The 24,627-nt window shown below is 54.4% G+C and overlaps 1 protein-coding gene across 3 annotated transcripts in view; it reads right to left on the minus strand.

The window, feature by feature from the left end:
* The window catches only part of NR5A2 (nuclear receptor subfamily 5 group A member 2), a 75,075-nt gene extending 53,252 nt beyond the window's left edge, over window positions 1–21,823 (minus strand). The window contains exons 1-4 of one of the 3 annotated variants that reach the window (XM_090263327.1): window positions 21,531–21,823; window positions 8,121–8,239; window positions 6,504–6,645; window positions 3,708–4,354 (exon numbers count right to left, since the gene is read on the minus strand). In XM_090263327.1, coding sequence (XP_090119453.1) covers window positions 3,708–4,354; window positions 6,504–6,645; window positions 8,121–8,239; window positions 21,531–21,594 — 972 coding nt within the window. In that variant the 5' untranslated portion in view covers window positions 21,595–21,823. Of the gene's footprint in view, window positions 1–3,707; window positions 4,355–6,503; window positions 6,646–8,120; window positions 8,240–9,159; window positions 9,274–11,919; window positions 12,710–21,530 lie in introns of those variants that run through there. The other 2 variants (XM_090263326.1, XM_090263329.1) reach the window with 2 other exon arrangements.
* Between the last annotated feature and the right edge of the window lie 2,804 nt (window positions 21,824–24,627).

The raw sequence follows: 24,627 nt of genomic DNA on the forward strand, positions 1-24,627 counted from the left end.
TCACTCGCCCTGGAGAAGGGGCAAACCCGCTGCAGGAAGCCAATGGGGCACTTGAGAGCAAGGGTCCCCAGTGCATCCCGGTGGCTGCTGTGGGGGCCTTTGGTGGCACCTTCACGAAGGACAGCACGGAGACACGCGTCACAGCCAGGTGCGCCCTTCCACTGTTTATAAGGGACCAGAAAAATAGACACCCCCCGCTGGCCTCCTGACTTTAGAGGCTGCACTGCGGAGCTGCCTTCGACGCGTCTGAATTCCTCTGGCAGCCTCCCCGAGTCTCTGAGACCTATTTTCCACGGAAACGTGGGTTATGTGTTTCAGACAGGATTAATTTCAGTTTTTAAAAAAATTCCTCCACGTATCAGAATCATCTGTCCAGGGGAAGTTCTTCTCACTCCGTTCCCAGAATCCTCTCAGGACATCTGGTCTCATTAGAAGATCAAATAGAGGCTGCAGGTTCATTAGTCGTCAGCAGCGTGTTTGGGGTGGGCTCGGGGCCCAGAGGAGAGAAAAATCACGGGCAGGAAAGCGGGAGCTTCCTGACTCACAAAGACAGCTCTTTCAGTGGTGGTGGTGGGGAGCTCTGGAATTTGCTCCTCATTTCCCGGAACAACCCAAGGAAGAAGTCAAGGGCAGAGGCCACCGTCAGGCAGAACTGGGGCTAAGAGGAGCAGGTGCACTGGCCGCAAGGCGTCACCGTCAGTGTTACTGTTGAAACATTCCTATGGTTTTGACAACTTGCTGCTCATCCATCACCTGGTCACAGCCCGGTGTTCTCTTCCTGCCTGTTTTCATAAACACACGGAGAAGCTGACCCGTGGGCTGGCTGGGCCAGAACCTCCCAGGGACAGGCAGCTGGCAGAGGGTGAGGCGTGGAGACCCTGGACAGTCAAAGCTCAGGGGCTGGCGGGGAGAGGCAGTCTCTGAACGAACCCGTGGTGGACCGAAAGAATCACTGTGGCTTCTAAAGTGACCCCTGCACTCTCCAGGGGTCGTCTGGGCTCAGAGGAAACCAGTCTCGCTGATCGCTCGTGGTTTAGTAGTCGATGCTGGGGACGAACTTCTGCTCACGCCGAGGTCTGCTTCAGCATCCCTGGCAAAGGCCTGCGTGCCTGCCGTCAGAGGCTACACCGTGTGCGTGCGTGTGTGTGTGTGTGACATGCTCGGCTTACCAGATTCCAGAGCAAAATGCGTTTCCTACTGCAGGCCACAGTTAAAAACACGCGAAAGCCACGCCTTGGAGAAGTCCACGCTGTGTCCGCGCACATTGCCAGTGGCTAGCGCCGCGCTCGGCTTTTTGACAAAGCAGCTTCCCAGACCAAAGGCAAAGGAGTTCCTCCAAACGGGACAGTCCCCTCTCAACTCTGTAGTTCATCATTTCTAAGTTATCCTGAGTTCTGCGTTTCCTCCTCTGAAAAACACTTCAGTTGAACGACCCCTTTCAATGTTCGCCCAAGGCGGATGAGGTCAAGTTTGTCTTTCTTTCTGGGGGGACACCTCCCTCCGCCCTGTAGGAGCCGCCGTGGCGTGGACTTCCCTCTGCCTTTTCAAATCACGCTCTCGTGGGAGACCGATACACGCGTCACACAGCCGTGTAAACGATTAATGCTGCTTTAATCTGCCCGTTCCCAAAGGTATTTACATCTCAGCCAAATAGCAAACCTCATGCCCTATAAAAAGCCTCACAGAATTTAGCGGCGGGGAGGAAAAGGGGCGTCGGGAGAGAAAGTATTCTCCCCGTGCCCGGAAGCCCTGCCGTGGCTCTGCTTAATTTCCCTGGCAATATGCGTGATGTCCTGCCCCGTGGATATGTGAGCTACGACTTCAGTGTCTTTACTTAGCTTTCATAGTTATTTACAGAACAGTCTTTGCATCAGATCTCCGAGGGGAACGATTCTCATCTTGTACTTCATGTTCCTCTCGCACCGGGCTCCCTGCCTGGCAGCCTGAGCGTCCCGGTGAGTCACGAGTGACTGTTCATGACAGTCACACCCCCTACACACAGTCCACGTCAGACTGGGAAGAGACGCGCGCATGCTTCTTCCTGAACATACGAGGGTGTGTGCGAAGCCTCCGCAGCAAGAGAACGATTTCACCAGAGCCCCGTTTCTCGAGTCGCGTGCCGCGTGCCAGGCTCCCGGCACTGGGCGCTTCGCCCACGGGGTCTCAGTCACTCCTTGCAAAACCTTTGGTAGTGCCCTCCCTCCAGACCTCCTGCCCGTCAACACCACGCGCACGGCCGAACGGGGGAGAAAACGACCCTTCAGGAGAGGCTGGCCACCTGCTCGCGCACAGGTGCTGAGCGGGGATGACGTCACTCACGCCCCGTCCAGCGGACCCCAAAGCTGCGTCCCCCCCCGTTTCAGGTCCTGGCCTTTCAGGTGTATCTAAAATCATCATTTTCATTTTCAAAGACTTTACCTTACAGACGAAGAAATAGTAAACGTGAGAACACCAAATGGGTTTTGTTTGTAATGAAAAGGCGCTGATGGGTACCGCCGTGTGGGTACAGCCGCCTTCAACTTGGCAAGTGAGGACCGGAGACTACAGAGCTGAAGCCTCAGCCGGCTCAACAGCGCGCTGCTGGGGTTCCATCAAGTAACTTGGATCCATTCAGATAACTTTGGCTTCCACGTACGGGTTACGGAGCTGACTAGGGACTGCTGTGAATGCACTTGGTCCCGCTCACGCATGGCTCACAGAGCCCCTGGTTGTTCTACATGGGCAGTTTTTTAATAGAAACCCTTGAAAGGACAAGTCTGCTTTGTATCGTCATCTCCCGGATTTAAACACTTCCCCAGCTATCCACGGTGATCAGAGACCACGAGTATTAAGTAGGCAGCCCCCCGCCCCCCCCCAAACAACAAAAGGAAGGTGTTTTTGTAACAGATACACCTAGAAATCAAGTCCAGAAGGCCCTTTTGTCTCCAAACCAGAGGACGAAACCATGGGCTCCCAGGTGGGGTTTGGTGGCCCTGCGGGGGTTCCCAGCATCCCTATAACTTCCCCATATTAATTCAGTCTTAACTTTCAGGAAATGAAATAATTACGTAGTTAAACAGAGATCCTTACGCAAACAAGTACTGTGTTTACAATGTACCGATCCATTAAAATCAGCGGCAGGCAGAGGCTATGAGGCTTCGCACCCGCGCCAAGTAGACCAGTGCTCAGCCCCGGTCCACCCCTGCCGCGACGGTAAACACCCTCCTGGAGTTTGCTCCCAAAACAAAGGCTTCACCAACCTAAAGTCCAGGTAAACAGGCAGTAAATACTGACTTGATACCACTGAGCAGTGTGGCATCTGCATTCTCAAGGGTCTAAACACAGCTCAGTGTTGGCCCTTCTTCTCGTTTGAAATGACATCATTATAAGCTAGCTCTTGGCTTGGTCACTTATTTTTTTAAGTTTACTGGGTGCCGTTTCACATGGACTTACATTCTCTAGCCATCAACCATCTGACCTAAAGGGAATAAATAAAGACACTGTACTTTCCAGGGCAGGAAACCCGTTTCCCACATTTTACCTTAAACGCCATCCCTACAGATTAAGAGCAACACAGAAGCCCCCCGAGGTCAAGGCCACCGACTCTCCCCTGTTGTCACACCAAGAAGGGAGGCAACAGACCACATCAGAACAAGCGGACGCTAATCAGGAGGAGAGCTGGGTCTCTCCAGAACGGGCCCTGCCGGCTGGGGCAGCCGGGGACCTACCTTCAGCTCCCGGAAGAAGATGCTGCTCCTCGCCCACTCCACAATGGAGAAGAGAGTCTGGTCCGCCATCTTGCACATCAGCCCGAACGTGCTCAGCTTCTCATGCTTGCTCCGGCTTGCTTGCTCCTGCTGCAAGTAGGCCGTGATCTTGGCTTGGACCTGAGGCTCGTCCGGCTCGCACTTCAGCAGTTCTAGGATCAGGTGCGGGACGCTGGCCGGGGAGCCGGTCTGGTAGCCGTCCATGTAGGAGTAGCCCAGGAGTGACTCCGGCGAGCTGGTGTAGGCGTCGGGGTACTCGGACTTGATGGCCCGGCTGGGAAAGTGGCCGTAGGGTTGGTAACCCTGCAGGCTGCCGTGCGGGGGCATCGTCATGCTGATGGGGGAGGTGACGAAGGGGCTCCGGTCATAGTCCGTGGGAGGCAAGGCGGCGTGGTTCAGAGGTAGGCCCTTGGAGGCAGAGTGGATGTTCTGGATGGCGGAGGGGATGCCCAGCTCGGGCGGCATCGCTTGGATCACCTGAGACATGGCTTCCAGCTTCAGCCCATTCGCCCGGATGAGGGCTTTCTTCTGCTGCTTCAGGGCCCGGTCTCTCTTGTACATGGGCCCGAACTTATTCCTTCCCCCGCGCATCCGGTCGGCCCTGACCGCTGTTGGGGCGGGGAGTCAGGGTATAAATGAGATGTCAGTTATTAGCATTCCCCAGGTAGCCGGCTGTTTACAAATACTGAAAATTGACCGGAAGTGGTATGTGCGGTTGTTTTCTTTACAATAGTCCTCAAAGATCTTCCCCCAAAACCCTGTCCTCATTATTTATGAACTGTTTCCTCCACGTGTGTTTATCATCGAAAAAGTATTTGGGATGTGGAGGGACCTCGTAGTTCTCTGGTGCAGGCAGAGATCCCCTAACTGTTGCCACTCATAGAGGATATTTTGTGTTGCTTAAGAGCGTCAGTTTATCTACTAAGTATCTGTTGCTATTTTGAGAGTTACTTTGTGTTCTCTTTGTGAAAACCCAAGCTACTGAGAGAAAAACTCAACCCATTTCTAGATTAAACTGATGGTTTTCTCTTAGAACATCTTCCGCCTCCAAAGTCACGTTGGCTAATTTGCTGCAAAAGGGTTGGGAACATGCTTTTCTTTAAAAAGTTATTTTCACCTGGACTTGAATATACATCAGATCACCCCTGGTTATTATTATTAATTTTTGCAAAACCGGATGCAATGAAAGCGAATTCATTTCAGAAACTGTCACGACAGTCCACTGTCACAGTGCTACACGGGGTCTGCGGCCATACTGAATACTCTGGCCTTTCTCTCCAAGCCCGTGGTGGCCAGTGACGATTAGACAGAAGCCAGCCACCTCTGACAGCTCGTGACACGTGGAAACGGCTGGAGGTTAAGTTTTTGAGCTTTTTATCTTAGGACTAGTACAGCGTTAAACATTTATGGTGAATACTAGATATCTAGAATACCACACGGGATAACAGGGTTCCTCATGTGGGTGAGAATTCCCCAAATAGCTAGTTTCCCACTGCGTTGGTAAGGAAGTATGAGTAGACATGCCAGTGACTTCCAGTTAAGAAAGTACTTTTTTTCTTTTAGGTAAAGAAATGCAACTTTTTTCTTTTGTTAAAAAAAAAAAAATCAAGTGACATCCTAGGAAATCACAACATTTAATTTTTGACATTTTATTTTCTAGTTCCCCTCCTATAGTAAGCATCTATCACGACATTTGGCTTTTGAAAAAGAAGTGATTACTTATCCAGAAATTAACACTCATGACTTCCTTTCAATCTCTTCTTCATACAGCGCTCATAACCCAAGCAGCTACTTCTATTAGGAAGGACTCTCTTAGCAATTCAGCAGATTCATTGGGAATGTTTGGGTATTTCTAGCCAGTGTGGGTTCCACAGAACAGAACCCCCCCCCACACAGGTAGCCTGCGCCTCACGGATCAAAGACAACGGCCTTGTGCCCGCATGTGCCATGGTCTGCATCGCACACTACTGCTTTATCTGCAGCGCGTGGAACCCGTGAGGAGCCAGCAGGCGTGCGTCTGAAGGACAGCCACACACCACTGTCACCCCCGACCTACAAGCTAAGCACAGTGGGTCCCACGCGGACCTCACTGTCCGCCAACCTGCCCTGGGTCTGCCCTGTCAACGTCAGGTTTAATGTGGCTTTTGAATCGTTCCTTATTTTTCATGTCTTCTACTCCTTGACTTCTTTTTAAAAAAATTTTTGCAGGCTCAGTCATTATCTTAAATTTATAAAAAACCCCGCTTTCCCACACTGTACAAAATGACGCTCTCCACGAGACATTCCTTTGGACAGCGAAGGCTTTAACCCAATAATATGGTTGATACTTATAATGGGCACATGTATGTAAAAGGACTCCAGTCATACGTGTACGAGGCTATTCTGATTTGAAAACTTGAGGGCTTTTTATGCAGCTCACTTTTATTTGTTCTCTGTTGAATCACTTGAGCCTTATTTTCATCTAACCGATTTTTATTTTTAGCATCAAAGACAGCTACTCCTCAAACAAAAAAAAAAAAAAAAAAGCAGGGGACGGGGGGAGGAGCACAACTGATACTAAGTTTTTTTTTCCTGGTTGGTTTCACCAGGGTTAAAATGAAACTAAGTAGTTCTGCCGACAAAAACACCAAGGCTTGCATCACCAGCAGTCGGGCTAAAAGACCAGGAAAATGATGTGACTCTATTGTAAATACAGTGTTGCTTTAGATTCTAGGCCCTTGGAGAAGGAACGGGCAGGAGGGTTTAGAAGAATCTTACCTTCCAGCTTCATTCCGACACTCAGACATTTCTGAAACCGGCAGTAGGGACAGCGCTTCCTCTGCGTTTTGTCGATCTGACAGTTCTGGTTCTCTATGCAGGTGTACCTCTTATTGTTTTGGACAGTTCGCTTAAAAAACCCCTGCAAGACAGAGAAAATAGGGAGACGTATTATAAGTCAAACGCCCGTGTCTCCCATGGCTTCATTTTAAGGAAATCACCGGCCAATCTTTCCATGGCACTATCGCAGCCCTTCTGTGGGGCTCTGGTTTGTTTTAGATTTTAACACGACCGACCCTCCCCAGCAGCGCCGGCGCCTAGCGCAGAGGTTTCTGGCCTCAGAGTTCTGTTCCTGGAGAATTACCTCCACCCTGGGGAAGGCTTGGCTCCCCGGCACTTCATCCCCACAGTCAGAGAAAAATACATCCTGTGTGGCCCGCCGCTTTCCCCCTGTCCCCCTTCACATCCAGAGGGAGGTAGTGGGGCCACCGGCCTGGTCTGAGGGGCCTGGGACAGCCCCAGAGACAAACCATCGCAGAATGCCGGTGGCAGGACTGACCGGCAGAACCTCTCAGATCTTTTCCAAATGTCAACATTAGGTGGTTAAAAGCAAAAGGATTTGAAGAGTAAAAACGGGAAAGTGTTCATAATTCCACTGGAATGCATTGCAGTGTGGGAACTGTTTTAAAAAAAAAAGTGAAACTAATGAACAAGCATGAAGAGCCGGCGATGGGGCTTCACACGGAGCACACGCTTCCCTGCGTTGCACTCAGAACGTCGCCTGAAACGAAACCAGCAGCTCTAGGACACAGTGGCAGTGGCACCAGCATGTCCATCCTACCAGCCACAAAGGGAAACAATCTGCCTTGTTGAGCACGAAGGCATTTTCCTGGCAGTGGTTTAAGTAATTGTACTGAGTTTTCCACTTAAAAAAAAAAAATACATTGAAAAACAGCGAGTGTCAAATTTACTGGGAATACATAAAAAAGGTCTGAGACAAACCCTTAATGCCCAGCTGATATTAGCAACAATATAGTACATTTCATATTGCTTCCTTCCATTTAAATAGGTCGTATATTTAGGGAAACTATTCTGTTATAAACTAAGACTTGGTTTCTTGTTCTTTTAGGATATAAATTTCCAAAAATCTTAAAAATTATTTTTGGAGTAAATCAGGGTGGAATCATCCAGTTGGGACGTTAGACTTTTATGTCTGGGGATAATAAATGTTGGAACCTCAGCACAGAAGCCTCTGAAGTTAAAAGGTATTTGGGAAGCACTCCGTCATGGCACCGCTCAAGAACAACGATGCTTTAAATATATATAAGTCAAGCAAAATCAATATTTAGGACTGTTAGAAATAGAAGTATCGCTCTGGCTACATCTCTCCACCGCAATAAAATACTTTAAAGCCATGAGACTGGCAAAGTTTTCTAAACAGCATACATTTCTTTGCCTTTTGAATTAAACCAGACACATATTTCTAAGAAGCACTTCCCCAGGACTAACTCCTTCTCTCTCGGGTTTTGATCGAGTCTCCAGAAAGACCGTCTGCATTTAGCTTCCACAAGTCACCCCCGAGCGCCCAGAGTCTCAGGCAGCAGCATGCAGGCACACCTTGCAACTCTCGCAGGTGAGGAGTCCGTAGTGGTACCCAGACACCTTGTCCCCGCACACGGGACAGAGCTCCTCCAGGTCCTCGTCGTAGGAGTAGTTCACCATTTTAAACTGAGACGCTGAAAGAGAAGAGAAGGAGACCCACGGGTCCAATTAATTCCCCAGGCAGGTGCTCCCCCGGCAGTGAAAAGCATTTTGGTGACGTGTGGGCACATACCACCAGGGAAAATACAAAATTAAAGTAATTTTCACCCAGGTGTTCTTCAGAGAAAGTAAACATCTTTCAGCATCAAGGAGTGGGCAGCTCATATATTTTTTAAATTGAAAAATAATTCTAGTGTCTGAAACATTTCTACACTGACCACGGTTGAACACAAACAAGTCTACAGAGCAACCAGACTAGAAACAGGAATTGTCTAAAGTAACAACTTCGGATTTCTTTGAAACTTCCTTAAAAGTTCCAAAAATGTTACCTTGGCCTGAGGGACCGAAACAAGCACACCCAATACCCCCCCCCCCCAGTAGAATGAAGTCTGTGGCCAGCACGTAGCCACACCGACTGGCAAGCCCTTGGCCGAGAAACTCAATCAAGTCCCAGAAACCCGGTTCTCAGTAGCCCCCTTTCCCGACAGCCCGCGGCTCCCACTGTTCGGATCTGTGGGATTAACCGAATCGGAACTCTAGTTCCGGATACTCATCTCCACCCATTTGAAAATCTTCTATGGAAATGAAAAGAAAAAAGGAAGACGCCCGGAGCGGGTGAAAAACAGGGGACAAGAGACCCCGGAGGGTTTGATTTCGTCCCAACCACTGAAGTCCCGAAATGAACTTCACACCTTTCGATCAGCACTGCAAAATATCAACAGCCCGAGATCGCCCTGCTCAAGTTAAACCGAGACGAGGCCGCGGACCGCACCGCGGGGATCGGGTGACCGCCGTCCCGGGACGAAGCCGCGAAGCCCCGCCGAGCGTCTGCGTTCGGCGAAGGTGGATAGTCTGTGCGCAGAGGGGCAGTGGCCAGAGCGGCCCCAGACCTTACCTGGTCCGGCCCCTTCCCGAGACTCCGAGTCTGCGCGGCCCGGACAGGTCGCGCGCCCTCGGGCACCGTCCTGTGAACCCCCGGGGCGCACCAGCCTGTCTCGGGTTGCTCAATCTTCCCTAACACAGGCGCGCAAACACCGACTCAGTTTGTTTTAAGTTAATCAGTGGCATTTGCAGGGGGCGGGGTGGGGGTGGGGGGATGGGGACCCGATGACCGAGCAGAAGTTTCCTGATTTGTTTACCAAAAAGGAAAGAGAAGTGGCCGCCCCCCGTCTCCGCAGTGCCCGGCCATTGGCCATGCTGTTGCCTTAGTGGCCTCCTTGCCAGTGACTTGCTCTTTCTCTCTGTTAAGTAAAGTTCTTTTTTTTTTTTCTGTAAGGGTTCTGCGGGCCCCGGGAGGGGTGGAACTTGGTAGCGGGCGTCCAGCCTCGCAGACTCGGAGCTCCGGGCTGGGGCTTAACCTGGAGTCAGGCAGAGTTTTGGTGGGAGGAGGGGGAGGGGAGGGGATGTTCCAGCAGAGCCAGGCGCTGGGCTTCGGGCACAAAAAAAGAAAAGAAAAAGAAAAAGGAGCCGCGCGCCGGGTCCAGCGGCGCCAGCCCGAAGGGGCCCGCGCTCAGCTTTTGAGAACCTGGGGGCTTGGGGAGGTTGAAGGTTGAAGTTCGATTGCAGTCCCATCTCTCCGAACACTAGCGACTATTGTTTGAGGCATGTTTTAGGGACGGAAGAAAAGTGCACTTTACCGAGTCGGTTATTTTCTACCTCCCTGTCTTGCAACAAAGTCAACTCTGACTTCGCAGCTAAGGGGCACAGAGAGGCCACGATTTACAGGGACTCGGAGCCCATTGTGGGGCTCCTACACCGAAAAGACCGGGGCTGGGGTGGGGACCTTCTTGGAAAACTCAAACACGGAAGCCGTGCTGAGAGACGGACTCCGAAGGGCCGCGCCCGGCCTCTTTCAGACGTTCCCAGGTGCTGTAACCCGGGTAGGCGCTTGGAGAACGGAGTCCGTTGGGACAAAGAAGTCCCTATCTTGAGAAAGTGGAGGGGAGGGTGGGGCCTTGCAAAGTTGGGGCCTCAGAGGCCCGCGGAGAAGTTCCCCGAAGCTGGGCGCGCCGCGCTGTGCGGCCGGTTCTCCCTCCTTGTCGGACTATAGCTCATCCCAGGCTGAGACAAGGGCAAACGTGGGAATGGGGTCCGCGTCCTCAGGGGCTCCTCTCGGGCCGCGTGACCTAGGGGAAGCCTTGCCAGGCACTTTCGAGCCCAAGGCTAAGCGTGCGCGCGCGGCCAGCGGCTCTTCTGGAGCCCGGGACACAGGGAAAATGAACGTTCTGCTTCGGCGCGGAAGCTCATGTCAAGAACGCTCCTGTCAAACTTTACAAAAAAAATGTTACAGTGGCATTTCCCCCCCCATCATCCCCTCAAACCCTTCTTCCTGCCTCCCCGACTTCACGCTCCCGAGTCTCCACGGGTCCCTCGGAAATACAGGAGCCACGATGAAAAGCAGAAACTTCCTTTTTGGGCTCAAAAATCGCACCGGCCTCAAGGTCTCCCAAAGGATCCTCTCTCGCTGCACTGGCGGCTGAGGGTCCCCAGACAGGGCTTCCCCGGCAGCGGAGGGTCTCGGATCTGGCTTTTCCCCGCCGCGCCCCCAGGCCGCCACTGCGCGGGGACCCCAGGGACCACCAGGAAAGGCCTCTTTGGGCAAACCCGGTTCTCTCCGCAGCCAACTCATAAGCTGGCCTCAGGGGCCTCAGCCCAGACCCTTCCTGGAAGGTTGGAGACCCAAGGCCTGACGCAGCTCTCCCCAACCCCCGCCCCAGTTTCCCCAGCGCGGTCGAGCTGTGAGCGCACCAGCTCTGAACTCCGGTCCCCACACCTCCCGGCCCTTTCAAGTTTGCTCGCGGGCCGCAGGAAGCGTGCAGGGATCACAGGCTTGCCTGCCGGTACATCCTGCGCGCCGGCTGGGGCGAGGGTGGAAGCCGGGCAGCGCTTCCTAGCATTCATTGTTCCCTCCCCGCCCGCGCCCCTGCGACACACACTTCTGAAGGGCTTCGTGCCGCCAGAGCCAGAGTCGCTATTTGGGAATTCGGTGAAAACAGAGCCAGGGAGAGCTGCTGTTTTTGTCAGCGACCAGGAGCTGGGAAAAATACACAGGACTCCTTGTGCCCCACGCTCTCGGGCTGCGACGAGGTGTGAAGCTACACTGCCCCCCCCCCCCACCTTCGGGCAGGACCCGCGCAGACCATGCGGTCGGGGCCGGCTGGTTCTTCAGTTCTGCCCGCTCCTCTGAACTTGCCTGGGCCGGAGCCAGTTCCCAGAGTACACCCCTGGGCTTTGGGGGTGCGCATCTGCATTCTAAAATCTCAGACAAGCCTGGCCAGGGTCACCTTCTCTTTCTGCAGGGGACTTCCCTGGGCAGACTGTCCTCCACACTAGCGCACCGGTCTCCTCCCCACTGATTCCGGTGACCGAGAATGCGCGCGGGTTTCCAGTGAGACACTCCTTTCCGTTCTCAACTCCCTTCAGCCTGAAGCCGCCGCTCGGGTGGCCAGAGGGCTCCAAGCTTCTCTTTCCTTAATTAGAAGCGGCAGATTAGGCAGTGCTCGGAAAACGTCCGCCCCTCGTGGTTCCAGAGCCATCAACTTTTCTGCCTGCCTGCGGAGGGGGCCTGCCGCCCGCTAGCGACCCGGCCCGGCCACACCAGGCGCGCGGAGCCCGGGTGCGGAGGCAGCAGGAGCCCGAGGGCCGCGCCGCTTACCTTGCATGTTTTCCGGCATCTGCCCCTGGTCCCCATGCGACCGAGCCAGTCCCAGGGCTTCCGTCTCCACTTTGGGCAGCATGACACGCGGCTGCGAGCGCGGAGCGGGGCTTGGTGTCGGCAGGAAGCCCCGCACCTGGACGCGTCCGCACAGATTCAGCTCCGGCGGGAAGAAGGAAAGGGCGCCGCGGGGGTCCGATCGCCCGCCGCCTCTCAGGAGCGCGCCTCCACCTCCTCCGGGGCTGTGAGACCGCACCGCGGCCGCCCGTCCAGCCCCGCAGCTTTGAGCGCCCCGAGCCGCGAGGAGCAGGCAGAAGGCTCGAGACCCGGCGGAGCCCGGGCGCGCTGGTTCAGCTTGGCGAGGGCGGCGGCGGCGGCGGCGGCGAGGGCCCAGCTGCCCGGGGCACGGATCCCGACGCGCCGAGCTCCTGGTGCGCAGCACGAGCAGCCGGCTTGAGATGCCGCCGCGCGGCCAGGGCCGCTGTCTCTGCAACCGGACGGCTCGGCGACTCCCACCCTCCGTGCGCGCACCGCCGGGCTCGGGATCGGCAGGGGTCTCCCTGGCGCGCAGCACTCCCCTCCTCTCCGCCCCTTCCCTGCTCTGCTCCCCGGCGCGCGCAGTCACAAGTGAGGACTGTGAAGTTGCTGCCTCGCTCTCCCGCCTCCTTCACGCCTCTCGTGGGTCCCCGAGCAGCCCTTTGCAGCCCGGCGTGTGGCTGTGCAGGAAGGGAAGAGGGGATGAGGAGGAGAAGGGAGGTAAGTAGGGTCGGGGCAGGGGAGCTGGCGGTGAGGGCTGATGACAGTGACTGGGGACTCGGGTTCCGGACTCCGGTCGGACCCCAGCCTCCAGCCAATGAGGAGGCGGCGCACGCCCGGGTCCCCGCGCCTGCCCCAACCTCTTCACCCCGCCTAACCCCCCTCCCACCGCACCCTGGCCCGGGGCGGGGGACCTGGATGCTTCCGGGTCTTAACAGCGGGCGAGAGGCGACCTCTGTCTGAAAGCAGCTGCTGCGGCTGGGAGGCTAGGGCTGCGGTTTCCGTGAGCCGAGGGGGAGCCTAGCGGGAGCCGAGAGGAGGGATGGGGTGTGGGGGTGCGCCCTCGTGTGTACGTCGGGTGAGGGGCTGAGCTGGGGGGAGGGGGGCTAAACACCCTATTCAACAACCTAAAGGGAAGGATGCTGAAGTCAGTCGATTGCTCTTTTCAAAAGCGGAGCGGACCGCCTCGCCAGTCTCCAGGCTTCATTCCCAGACACACTCAGTCCGCGTGCGTCCCTGGCGCCCTGGAGTGGCGGAACGGCTTGGCCCCTGGAGGGGACAGCCACGTTGTCGCCGCCCAGAGTTTGCTCACTTGCCGAAATTTAGAGGAACAGCTACCCCTGCTTCTCCGCTCTTTTCCAGTTTCTTTAGCCACTTAAAAACGCCCCCCGCCCCCAGCTCCCCAGCCCAGGATTATGGTGGCGACAGGCTTCCCAAGTTTGGGCGAACCACGGTCCGTGCGGCACCCAAACGTCAGTCAGGGCTTTCCCTTTCCTTTCTGGCGTCCCTTCAGTGGGTCGAGCCCCGTGAGGCCCGGAGGCCCAGCACTTCGTAAAGTTTTAAAGAACCATCTGTTAAGCGAGCTCCTCTGCCTCCAGCCCAGCCTCATCTTACACGCTTTCAGATCCTATTCCAGCGAGAGGAAAAGCGTTTTGTTCTAGCCTCCTGACTGCGCGTGAAATGCCCCCGGGAGACGGGTCATTACCGCAGTCCACGCTGGAGGGGGCGGACCTGAACCTCAAGAGGTCTGACCGTGTTCTGTTTGGATGGCAGAGACCACACATGCAGGCTGCCTGCAGTCTGTGGTGAATTAAGAAATGCTCCAATCTCTGCCGTGCAGAGTCGCACTTGGGTAGGAAGGGGCCGTTCCCCATGCCTGGCACCGGTTCCCTCCACTGACCTGTCCCTTTGCTCCTCGGTGTATAGTCACCATCTGCCTTACTGAAATTTTGGCTTCAATAAGTCTCAGGTTTCAGAGAAACCTCGAAACTTCGGGGGGGGGTGTCCATTAGTTTGCAAAGGGGAGTGGCCTGAAGTTGCCAAAATTAGTGATGATTAAGATGCTCAGATTTTCCTGACATGTCCATCTATTTTCGGCAATAGTAGGTGACTAGTTGTTTTGAGTGTCACTGGGAATTACATGTAATATAATTAACTTCAGGGCCCAAATCAGGGCTTTGCCTGTGGATTCAGCTCTGACAACCAGTTTAGTACAAAGCCTTCATTTAGGTCTTCGTCCTCCTCATGTGATCAAAGAGCTTATGGGGGCACTTACGCCGCCTCCCCAACACCAAGCTGGTAGCTCTGGGGACTCCAGATGCCGGGTCCTCTGCTGGGAGGGCATCGGGGCCGGGTGGGGACGGGGCGGAAGAACTGGAAGGAGTAGAGCCTGGGTATGTGGCCGACGCCTCGTCTGGACTTGAGGCTGAGCGCCGGGGAGAACTTTGTGTCCGTACTAACCCAGAGCATCTTCTAGGGCCAACCCAAAGACGGGGACTGATGGGGACGAAAGGACAACTGGCATTCCTCCATCTCCTCACTAAACGAGAAGGGGGGTCAGGTCCAGGCCGACGCTTTGCTTCGTGAGCCACAAAACCACGGGGCACCGAGAGCGCATGGGGTCTCCTCCAGATCCACTCAGCAACCTCGGAACCCGCTTCCCCTACCCCTCCTGCGTCGGATCAGGCGCGCTCGGGTGGGGGCGGGCGGTCTTCCGCTGGAGCTGGCTCTTCTTAGAAGGGCACACTCCGTTTCCCCGGGTCGCTCTGTATCGGAGCAGAGGGAGGGCGCATCACCAGCACCTTCTGCTGTGACCGCTCAGCTTTGGTCCCTTGACCCTTCCATTCCGCTGGGCGCCCCACCTCCCACCTCTCAGAACCGGGGACCCACTTGCCCTGTGCCCTGTGGCTAATCTGGGCCTTCTAGAACACTCTCCCCAGGAGCGCTGGAGAAGAGGAGCCGGCGCCGCTCGTGCAGCCTTGCTTCGTCCCGGAGGGAAGGGTGGGGGCAGGGAGAGAGGTCCCGGTGGCAGAGGCCAAAGCGTGAGCAGGAAGGGGAGGCCGCTGAGGTGGCCGGGGGACAGGGCCTGTGTGACCCAGACGTTGAGGCCCGCGGTGGTCTGGACTGACTGACAGATGCGCAGATCGGGTTGAAATGACAGGGCACCCCCTTCTCCGCGGGACAGCGCCCCATGGTGGGGACAAGCTCAGACACCCACCGGACTGGTGCTGGATGCGAGTGCCTGCCCTTCGCGCCTGCAGACTTCGGCCCCACTCCCCTCCCCTGCCCCGGCCTTCTTTCCGACAAGGGGCGTCTCCAGGGCTCCTCCTTGCGGTTCCTGCGGTCTGGAAGCTTTGATTGACGGTTGCAATTACAAAAGCCGGTGGCTCGGGGTGGGGTGGGGGCTCCCGAAGCCTTGAGGAGCGCGGGAAGCGCAGTCCCGGCGCATTGCATCCCGGCTCCGCGTAGCGGGCCCCGCACTCCCCGCGCGCGCTCCGGGAGCAGTCCGCCCTGGCCCGACCGCGCTGCCGGCTGCAAAGGGACACCCGTCAAGGTCCTCAGCGGTGGTTCAGGGTTCCTGGTCCCCAGACGACGGGAGTGGAAGATACACCTGTTCCGGCGCCTGGGGGCCTGGGGCTACGGTTAGGGGAGAAGCCTCGCGGGACGCCCGCCACCCCCGCACCACGCACGACTTGGAAACAATTTCTCAAGCCTCCTCCCGTCCTACTTTCTGGTGTCATTAAGAAACCAGTATAGCTCATTACTTCTCTCGTAGCACGAGTCTACTTTTCAGCCCCGCAGAGAAAGCCGAGGTTGTTTCCCACAAAATCTCTAGAAGAAACTCCGGAAGGGGCCGCTTCTCAGCCCCCTGACCTGGGCTCGCCTACCTTCCTCGCCCTTCCCGCTCAAAAGCCCAGGAGAAGCACTCGCTTTCCTCTGAAAATGAGGTTCAGCAGGAACTCCAGAGTCCTCTCCTGAGCAGGTCCCCCAGCCCCGAGTCCCCAGCACTTGATGTTCAGTGAAGAGGAGCTGAGTTTCAGCTCAAACCCGTAAATTCCAAGGAACTTTGTATTGGCTGAGGCTTTGAAGAAATAAACCTGAATAGGTGAGAAGTCCTGCTTTGTTTTTTTTAAAAGAATCCCAGTCTACCGCCCGTGTAAATAACGGCCGCGGCCGGCGCGACCCTGTTGGGGGCACCGCGGGGCGCCGACTCCACCCCGGCGGCTGCAGCCTTCAGGGGCCGATCGTGCCCATGTTGCCGGGGCCTGAGCGCCTCCAGCCCCCTGGGAAAGGTGAGTTTGGGCAGTGTAGCCCCGACTTTGGTGATCTGCTGCTCCCTGGATGAAGGCTTCCCTTTTTGACTTTATTTTCTCTGGGGTGCGCTGTATCCACCCAGGGGCCCAGTGCCTCCCGCCTTGGGAGCACCCATGCCTTTTTGAGGGACCTGGGGGGTCGAGACGGCTGGGCACACCATGTTGGGCACTGGCCCAGTCTAATCCACCTTTTCCTCTCTGATTGAAATGGAGATGCGCAGTCAACTCCAACTCAGAACTGGGACCACCCTGACACCGTGGGGACAATGAGGGATGTTCTGGAGGCCCATCCTGGCGCCAGCAGGCCGCCCAGCACTGAGCACTAGGAGTACAACTCCCTGGGTCCCCAAGCCCCTCCTCAGCCTGGCCTGGTTCTTCCAGACTACCTGTTACTGGAGCCCGACCAGACTGGAAGTTTCTAGAGGGCACGCTCCCGAATCCTGGCCATGCTGGGCCGGACCGCGGGCTCCTGCCCTGGGAGAGCCCCAAGCCAGGGGTGTCAAGATCAAAGAGCGAGGACGATGGAGCAGAGCTGTGGCGTCAAGCAATTGGAGTCCCTCTTGGGCAGCCAAGAGAGTGGGTGTTTGGAAAGGCAGACTTGCTGTGGAACCGCCCCCATGGGCTTGGGCACGTGTTAGCGTGATGTGGCTGGGGGGTGTCGCACGTGTTAGCGTGATGTGGCCGGGGCGTGTCGCTGCCTTCCAACCTACAGACAACGTGTGCGACCAAGAGATGGTGGCCAGTGTGCTCTGAGGTGGGGCCAAGGTCTTTCACTTTCCCCTGAGTTTCTGGTCTGGAAACTGAGAAATCACTTCGGGGACCCGGCGGGGGTCCCCACGGGCTTTCTTTCCCATCCTGTCGGAAACGCAGGCAGAGGTGGGGCCCAGAGACTGGAATCAGCACCCAGGGAGTCGGGTGTGTGACCGGCATCTCTGCAGGAGACACACCTAGGCTTGTCCAAAGTGTTTAGGGAAAGGGTGGTGACCCTCCCTGTCCCATCCCCCATGGGACCTGGGGTTGGCTCCGCAGGGGGAAAGTTCTCTTCTCTCTAAACACAGCCACTCAGTTTGGATGGGTCCCTCCCTCCGTAGACCCACCAATGACAACCAGCAGAGGCACTGAATTTCCCCCACAATCCCTCTCACCCTCGGCCAGCACACAAGGGAAACTTCCTCCCCCCCTGCTGGGCCCCGGGGCTCCCGGCCTTGTCTCCACCCTCATGCCCGCCTGCCATTCTGAGGTCTCCGGGGGATTTGTCTCACTTCCCCGGTGGAATGAAAAGGGAGATAAAGAGCCCTTGACAAACATCTGCCTTCATCCCAGATGCCTTTGCAGAGAAAGCCCACCCACTTGCTTTATATTACCGTATCAATAAGGGGGAGTGAGTGGCTGCCTCGAAGGAAGAGCAAATGTGTCAGAACCACACCTCTGCCTTCTGTTTACAGTTCACTCTCCGGAGAGCTGTGTGGCTCTGAGCAAATCACTTGACCTTTCTGACTGCACGTTCACCAGGGAAACAGCATTTGGACAAAGTTCACCAGCACCTCTCACCAGAGTGAGCCAGGACAGCAGCATCTCTGCTGGGGTGCAGCTGAGCCCTCCTTTGTTTCCTCTCTTTCCCCCCAACTTTCCCCAAATGGCACCTCTCTGTCAGGAAACTGGCCGGAGGGAACCGTGGGGCAGCCATGCTAAGGTGACCGGCTGCAGTGCTCCCAGCCCTTGGGGCCAGGTCCCTTCCCCCAGCTGAAGCTGCTTCCCAAACTGCCTGTGCCCTTCCGTAGGTAGGTGTGGGTTTTCTTATCAGTCACCCCAAACCACACCTACCAGAGTCCCCCCACCCCCCAAGACAGAGAAGGAGGCAGCCTTTAGGAAGGTGTCTGGTCCCTTATAGTCCCCAAGGACCTCCTGGGCTTACACTGCCGGGTCACCTCTGACCTCTGCCCTGGGCCTCCCCAGACCACAGTACCCCCCCAAACTCCCAAGTTCCTGAAGCGAACTGATTTCTCAGGGAAGGTGCAGAGCAAGGCCGCGCAGTGCAGAGACCTAGCTTCATCCTGCGCGGGGGGGGGGGGGGGGGGGCGGGTCCTGGGCTCGGGGAGCATCCCTGGTCGTGTGGGTGGGTGGCAGCCTTCCCAGGGCCCTTCTCCTTCTCAGCTCAAGGTCAAGGCCGAGTCCCAGATAATACCAGACAGGGTGTCTGGGTGGAGGGGCCACGTGAGAACACACTGCCAAGCCTCTCTAGAGGTTCTCCCTTCCTCCACAAATGTCTTGGTTTACTCAAAGAGGCACGAAGGAAATCCTTTAACTCACATCGCAGCTGTGGGTGGAGGCTGGGGCAGAGGTGCCTGGAAGCACCGTCTTGGGGGTGCACTGTGGTGGAAAGGAGAGGAGGCAGCAGAGCTTAGCTTCCAGCAGCCAGAGTCAGGGCCTGGGCCTGGGCGTCTGTCTTTCTAGAGGTGAGCAGGACACATGGACTATCTCCCTTTCCATGGCAGAGAGCCTCATGGGCACACAGCTTCCCAGAGGCAGTCACTGGAATAAAATCAGACTCCAGGATGCAGAGGGGACCAGACAGCGACTTGATGTCCTGTGGTGGGTTCCCACCCCTCACCTCACAGAACTTCCTGTGGATAATACATCCTTTGATACGGAGTGTGTATAACAGATCCTGTAAGTGCCCGTAACTCCAAGAATTGCATACATCTAATCAAATGCAAGTCAAGGCACTCCTCGGCACGTGGTGGGTGGGGCCCTGAGTGCTGGTTCGAGGACCTGTTTCCTAGCAGAGGTCTGGCTCCGGTGGATCTGCACGGGCGCTTTGTTTTTGCTCTCTCTTTCTCTGAGTTAGTTCTGCGTGTCGCCCTGTGGATCACCGTCTGGGGAAGGAAAAAGCTTCGAGCCAGAAACCAAGAATGCGGTTCAGCCTGCATCTGCTGCCTTCACGTCACTGGCACTGAAGGCTGGTCTCTGGGGGAGGCAGAAGGGACCGCGGAGCACATTCCCACTTTTCTCTGTCAGTGCAGACCTCTGGGCACGTGTTTCAGGACCGGCCAGTGTGCTGGCAGAGCGCTCGCCTGTCCAGCTGGGACCCACACTGACAGCTTTTAAAACAAACAGGCCCACAGGCTGGTAGACACACAGAATTAATGTCCAGTGGGCAACGCTGACTGGCATCGCCATGCCTGGGGCTCAGTTTTGAGAGCCACTCTGTCCCCTGTGCCATCTCACAGCTGCCTGGTGACCTCAGACACTGCCCAGCTGTGCCCGTGGGGTCTGTTCAGAGGGGCTGCCCTGGGCAGGAGGCAGCTCGCCTTCAGGGAAGGGGGTCAGTCTCTGCAGTCAGCTGCTCAGGCTGGTGACTCCCCACTGGCCCCTCTGCCTTTCCGCCAGGCCTCTGGGTGACTGTCCAGCCACGAGCCCGGGACCGGGGGACTCCTCAGCGCTGCTCCGACGCTGCCCGGCGGATGCGTGGGCTCTGCCGGCAGCGGCCCCTGAGTGACTCAGAGGTTCCAAACAGTGACCTCTCGCAAGCACCTGTAGGGCTGCAGTTCCCAGGAGTGGGCAGGAGTGTGCCTGGGCCGGGAAGGGGCGAGTGACTGCGCGCAAGACCCGGAAAGAGGTCTCGTTTATCGGAAAATGGCCTGCAATTTTGTCACCCGGGACCCGGCGCAGGGAAGCGCTTGGACAAGTTTAGGGTGTTGGGGATGCTGGCCGAGTGCTGAGGCGCAGTCTCCAGCAGGCTGCCCGGGAGGCGGGCGTTCCGTGGGTTCCCAGCCTCTGCAGCCAGCCGACGCCCCCATTACGCCCCCCCGACCCCACCCCACCACTGGCAGGTGTCCGGCGCGGGGCGCGGTAGCAGAGGGAAACGCAAGCGCGCCTCCTCGCACCCCGGACCCTGTTGAATCCACCCCCTGGTCTGAGCGCGGCGCCGGGCCGTCGGCGTGTGTGGTCTCCGGGGCCCCTCCCGGCTTGCGCGCGCGTCCCCGTGCGCTCTGGGCGCCCCCCGCGCGCCGCCCACGTCCCCGGCTGAGCGCGCTCTCGCCGCGCGCCCCCGACGCCGAGCCCACGGAACGCCCCTCGCGGGTGCCGCCTGGAGGGACCTGTCGCCAGCGAAAATAATTTGGAATCTTTTCGTGCTTCCCTGTCAGCCCCGTTCCCGTGCCCGTGTCTTCTTTAATCTGCAGAGCAATCGGTGCCCCGGTGCACCCTGCGTGCCTCTCCCGGGCGTTCTTTTCCGTCGGTACAGGACGTTTTTTTGGTAACCATTTCCTCAATTGATATACTGTAGGGTGTAGTGAACCCATAAAAAAAGCAATCACTGCACTCAGAGGGGTCAGCTGGTTATCAAGGGAGCAACATGAGAGCCGCAGCCTCGGTTTTTCTCGTCCCGCATGAGCTGGGGCGCGGAGCGCAGGACAGGCCCTGCCGTTCGCAGGGAACCCCGAGAAAGCCCAGGGCAGTGCCCAGGAAAGGCTCGGCCTTCAAACACTGGGGTTGGGAAGAGGGACAGGACGTTCAAGAGACCAGTAGTTGCGGGCCTTTGGGACTCACTTCCCTCTGGCCCTTGGCTTTCAGGATTAATCAAATGTATTCTTGCTGTGACATTAACAAGTTTGTGACTTTTTAAAAAAATGAAAATTATCCTTATGTATTTACTCATGTTTATTAAAACAAGAGATGGCCACTATTTTGAAAAACAGACAGTAATCCTTAACTCCTAATCCTTAACCAACATCATATGGTGGTGGTGGTTTTTTTTTTTTTTTTTTTTTTTTTTTTGGCGTGACTTTTATTTGCCAGAAAAAGAAGAGATTTTCTATAGTGTCTGTGATGAACGAGACATCGCACTGTGGTGTGGCTTGAAACTTCACAAATACGTGAAAGTCATCCGGTAAAGTTTGATCAGTGACTGATCAGTCCATATGGTTAATTTGTTTCAAACTGTTCAGATTTTAGCTTATTATTTCTTGTTAAAATTATCAGAAAATATTTGGGGTGAAATTGATATGTTTTCCCAGCTATTTTAGACAAATCAAATGATATCCAAACACAGTGGGTATAATAAATCATATTTGAGTTATCCATTTGCTTTTTTTGAACTTCAAAAAAGATAAATGTGTGGTGTATGTGGGCTTATGAGCTTTTAATAAACACAGCAGGAAAAGCAGTGAAAATACTAAATGCATCAGCGAGATTAAATTACACATATTGATGTAAAAGCAGAATAATAAATAAATAAATAATAGAGCAACTCCTACTTACCAACAGGTGTAAGTCCATGCTTTGGAGGCTCTTGTAAATCCCTAGAGTCCAAATTAGAAGACATTCTCAGTGAAGTTCTTAGTAGTCCTTTGGCTTAGCACAGAAATCATTGAGCATAAGAAAAGGTGTAGCTTGTCAAAGTTTGTGGGCTTGCGGGAGGACTCAGACGACCAAAGTGACCCGTAGTGAAAGTTAAAAAAAAGCCAAAATAAAATCCAAGATTTCAGAAAGTTACAAGTAAGTCTCTCCCTGGACTCTGTACTTTTTGGAGCATTCGTGACCTGCTGTAAACCGTGTACCCAGTTTCATGATGGTGTCTAATTAGAAAGATGGAAACTTCTCATAGGCTCGACGTGGCCTCGTGACTCCATGCAGGTTGATAAGAGGACCCTGTTATAAAGTGACAGCAAAACCGATAAGAACTCTTTGCAGATAATGGCCAAGAAATGATTAACTCCGAAGTGGAGCGGTGCTCGCTGGGCCCTGAGAGAGGCTGCAGGACTGAGGGCTCAGGGGATGACACCCCACGCTGCAGCGGCTGGAACTCCGAGCTGGCTTCAGTCCCTTGACCCAGCCGAGGCTTGTGACTCAGCCCCCTGATGTCATCGCCCCTTTGCATAGAGGAGGGCAGATGCTGCTCTGCTGACCTCTGTAAATATGTTTTAGATGATAACGTTGGCGGGTGTCAACCCTTGAAGTGATGACCAGAGATAGGGTTGACACTTGGAGGCTTGACAGGGAGCCGTCCCATGCTTAGGGCCACTTGTCTCTTCCTGTTTTGTCAGCAGCGAATTCATCGGGCTTGTTCCTTAGCCGAGGGGGTCCCCCGGGTCGGTCCGTGCGCCGCTCTGTTGGTCGAAAAGGCAGCCTGTCTTTGTACCCCCAGTAAAAGAAAACGTATCCGTTGAGGTTAGTGCTGGCAACAGGATGAATGTGTGGGACCTTTTCCATAATTGAAGTTATTCTTTGCTTAAATCCATGGAAAAATCTGGATCACTCCTTACCATGAAGAAACGGTTACTCAAATAAACAAGGGTAGTTTTAGGTTTTTGTGAATATCCCTGGTGTTCTCTAAAGTGATAAAACCTGGACTCTTAGAACAACTCCTGTGTTTTCTGATATTGTTTTCTTGTTTGTTTGGATTTTGCTAATGGAGCAAACTTTTTCTGTGTGTGCCTGATATTCTATTTGGAAAACTCAAAATGTTTGTGTACAGCATTTTCCCCATCAAAATTAGATTTTGGGGGTTAGATTGACTGCATATAATAGGAAAACCAGAATAACAGTTTAATAAGGTTTACATAAGACTTCTGTTTCTCTCTTATAAAAGAAGTTCAGAGGTAGACAATCCAAGAGTGGCACAATGGCTCCACAAATTTGTCCAGAACCTGGTTCCTTCCACTGTACCCCCCATGTCCTCATGCTCCGAAAGCGCTGCCAGAGTTCTAGCAGCCACTACCAGGAAGGGAGAGAAGGCATGCTTCTCTTTAAGGACACTTCCTAGAAGGACCACATAAAAGCTTTGCTTACATCTCACCAGGCAGAAATTCAACAGCGACTCACGGTTAGCTGCAAGGGAGTCTGGGAAGTGAAGTATTTTAGCTGGGCAAGTAAGTATGTATTTTAAACTAAAAAAATTGGGTGATTATACTCACTCATGTCAGTTCTTTGTAGTTATTTCTTTAAGGAACCAAACAGTAACATGGCACAACACTAAAAATACACCTTTGTATATGTTAGAGCACATATGGCCCTGTTATGCTTGGCCTCTCTGAGCCTCGAGCTCTTCAGGATAAAAATGACAAAAATTGTGGACTCCACTAGTGCTTTGTTTTTGTGTTTTGTAAGAAATAAAGAAAAAACATATACAAAGTGCTCCGTGTCATGACTGAAAGTGCTTTATTCATACATTGATGTCATTAAAACATGTGGACATGCGGCCTGGGTCCTCCGGGAGAGACACATCTCCCTTAATGGAATTTTGGGAAACTCCCAAGTTTCCTTTTTTCTATTTTGTGTTAGTCACAGATGCTATTTGACACCCTTCAGAAGGTCTCCTAGGAGTCTTAGAATTTAATAGCATTATAGAGTGATTTGCTTTGATCTTCTTACTCTTTGTACGTGGCTCATAAAACATGTAACAACAAAATGGTTGAATTTCATGGTTTGAGATATGCTTCTGATGAGACAGAATAATTTTACAAAATGTACGGAGACCATCGAGGGCTGACAGATAGCAGTACTAGGTCCTTACTGACTCCTACGAGAACCTTGTAGAAACGCTACTTGCTATTTGTCGCTCTCTGCCTTGTTTTCCTGCAGAGCAGACTGGCACGCTGAGGAAACATCACATTAATGAGTTAACCTGGTCTTTTGAAGCTTATCTCTCAGGAGAATAGAAGTAGATATTCAGCGCGTTGTGAGAAAGGAACATGTTTTTGTGAAAGAGGGCCGGGAGTAGCGTTCACACGTGACACAGATATCAGCTGCCGGGAACTCAGCGCCGGCAACAGTTCCTGTGGATTTACGTTCCCACTGAGCGGGGGGCCAACACGAAACAGGTCACAGCGTCTGCTTTTAGTGACTGATTTTCTCAGTCAGGGCACCATCTGACCACCGCCTTTGGGCAAAGGTGGGCATTTCCCCTTCCCACGTTCTGTTTCGGACGCTGTCACGGTCGTGCGGAACGCACCTGAGAACCACCACGGAACGCTTTTATACTGACTCCATGTCTGGGACCATAAAACAGTATTTGCTAACTGCTTCCAGAAAGGATTCGTCAATGATTGACAGATAACTAATGATTCCAAGGCATCTTTGCCAAAATCCAAAAGGCCTTTAACTATGTCATGTGGGCCCATATTGCAGGATGATGTTCAGGCTCAGTTAATGAGTTACAGTCACTGTAAACTTCCGGAAAACACTCATCCGAGGCACTGTGACATTCCAGTCAGGAACTGATGTTCTTGTAAAATCGGAATTCTGGTGGGCATTGTGCTAGAGCGTCTACCAAGAAGGACCTCGAAGGGCGCTTATAATTTGGGTGCTTATCATGCAAATGCACTGATTGCCCCAGGTCCTGGAGAGTTTGGAAAGA

The sequence above is a fragment of the Furipterus horrens genome, unplaced genomic scaffold (genome assembly GCF_987537825.1).
Source record: "Furipterus horrens unplaced genomic scaffold, mFurHor1.1.pri manual_scaffold_15, whole genome shotgun sequence".
Lineage (NCBI taxonomy): Eukaryota > Metazoa > Chordata > Mammalia > Chiroptera > Furipteridae > Furipterus > Furipterus horrens.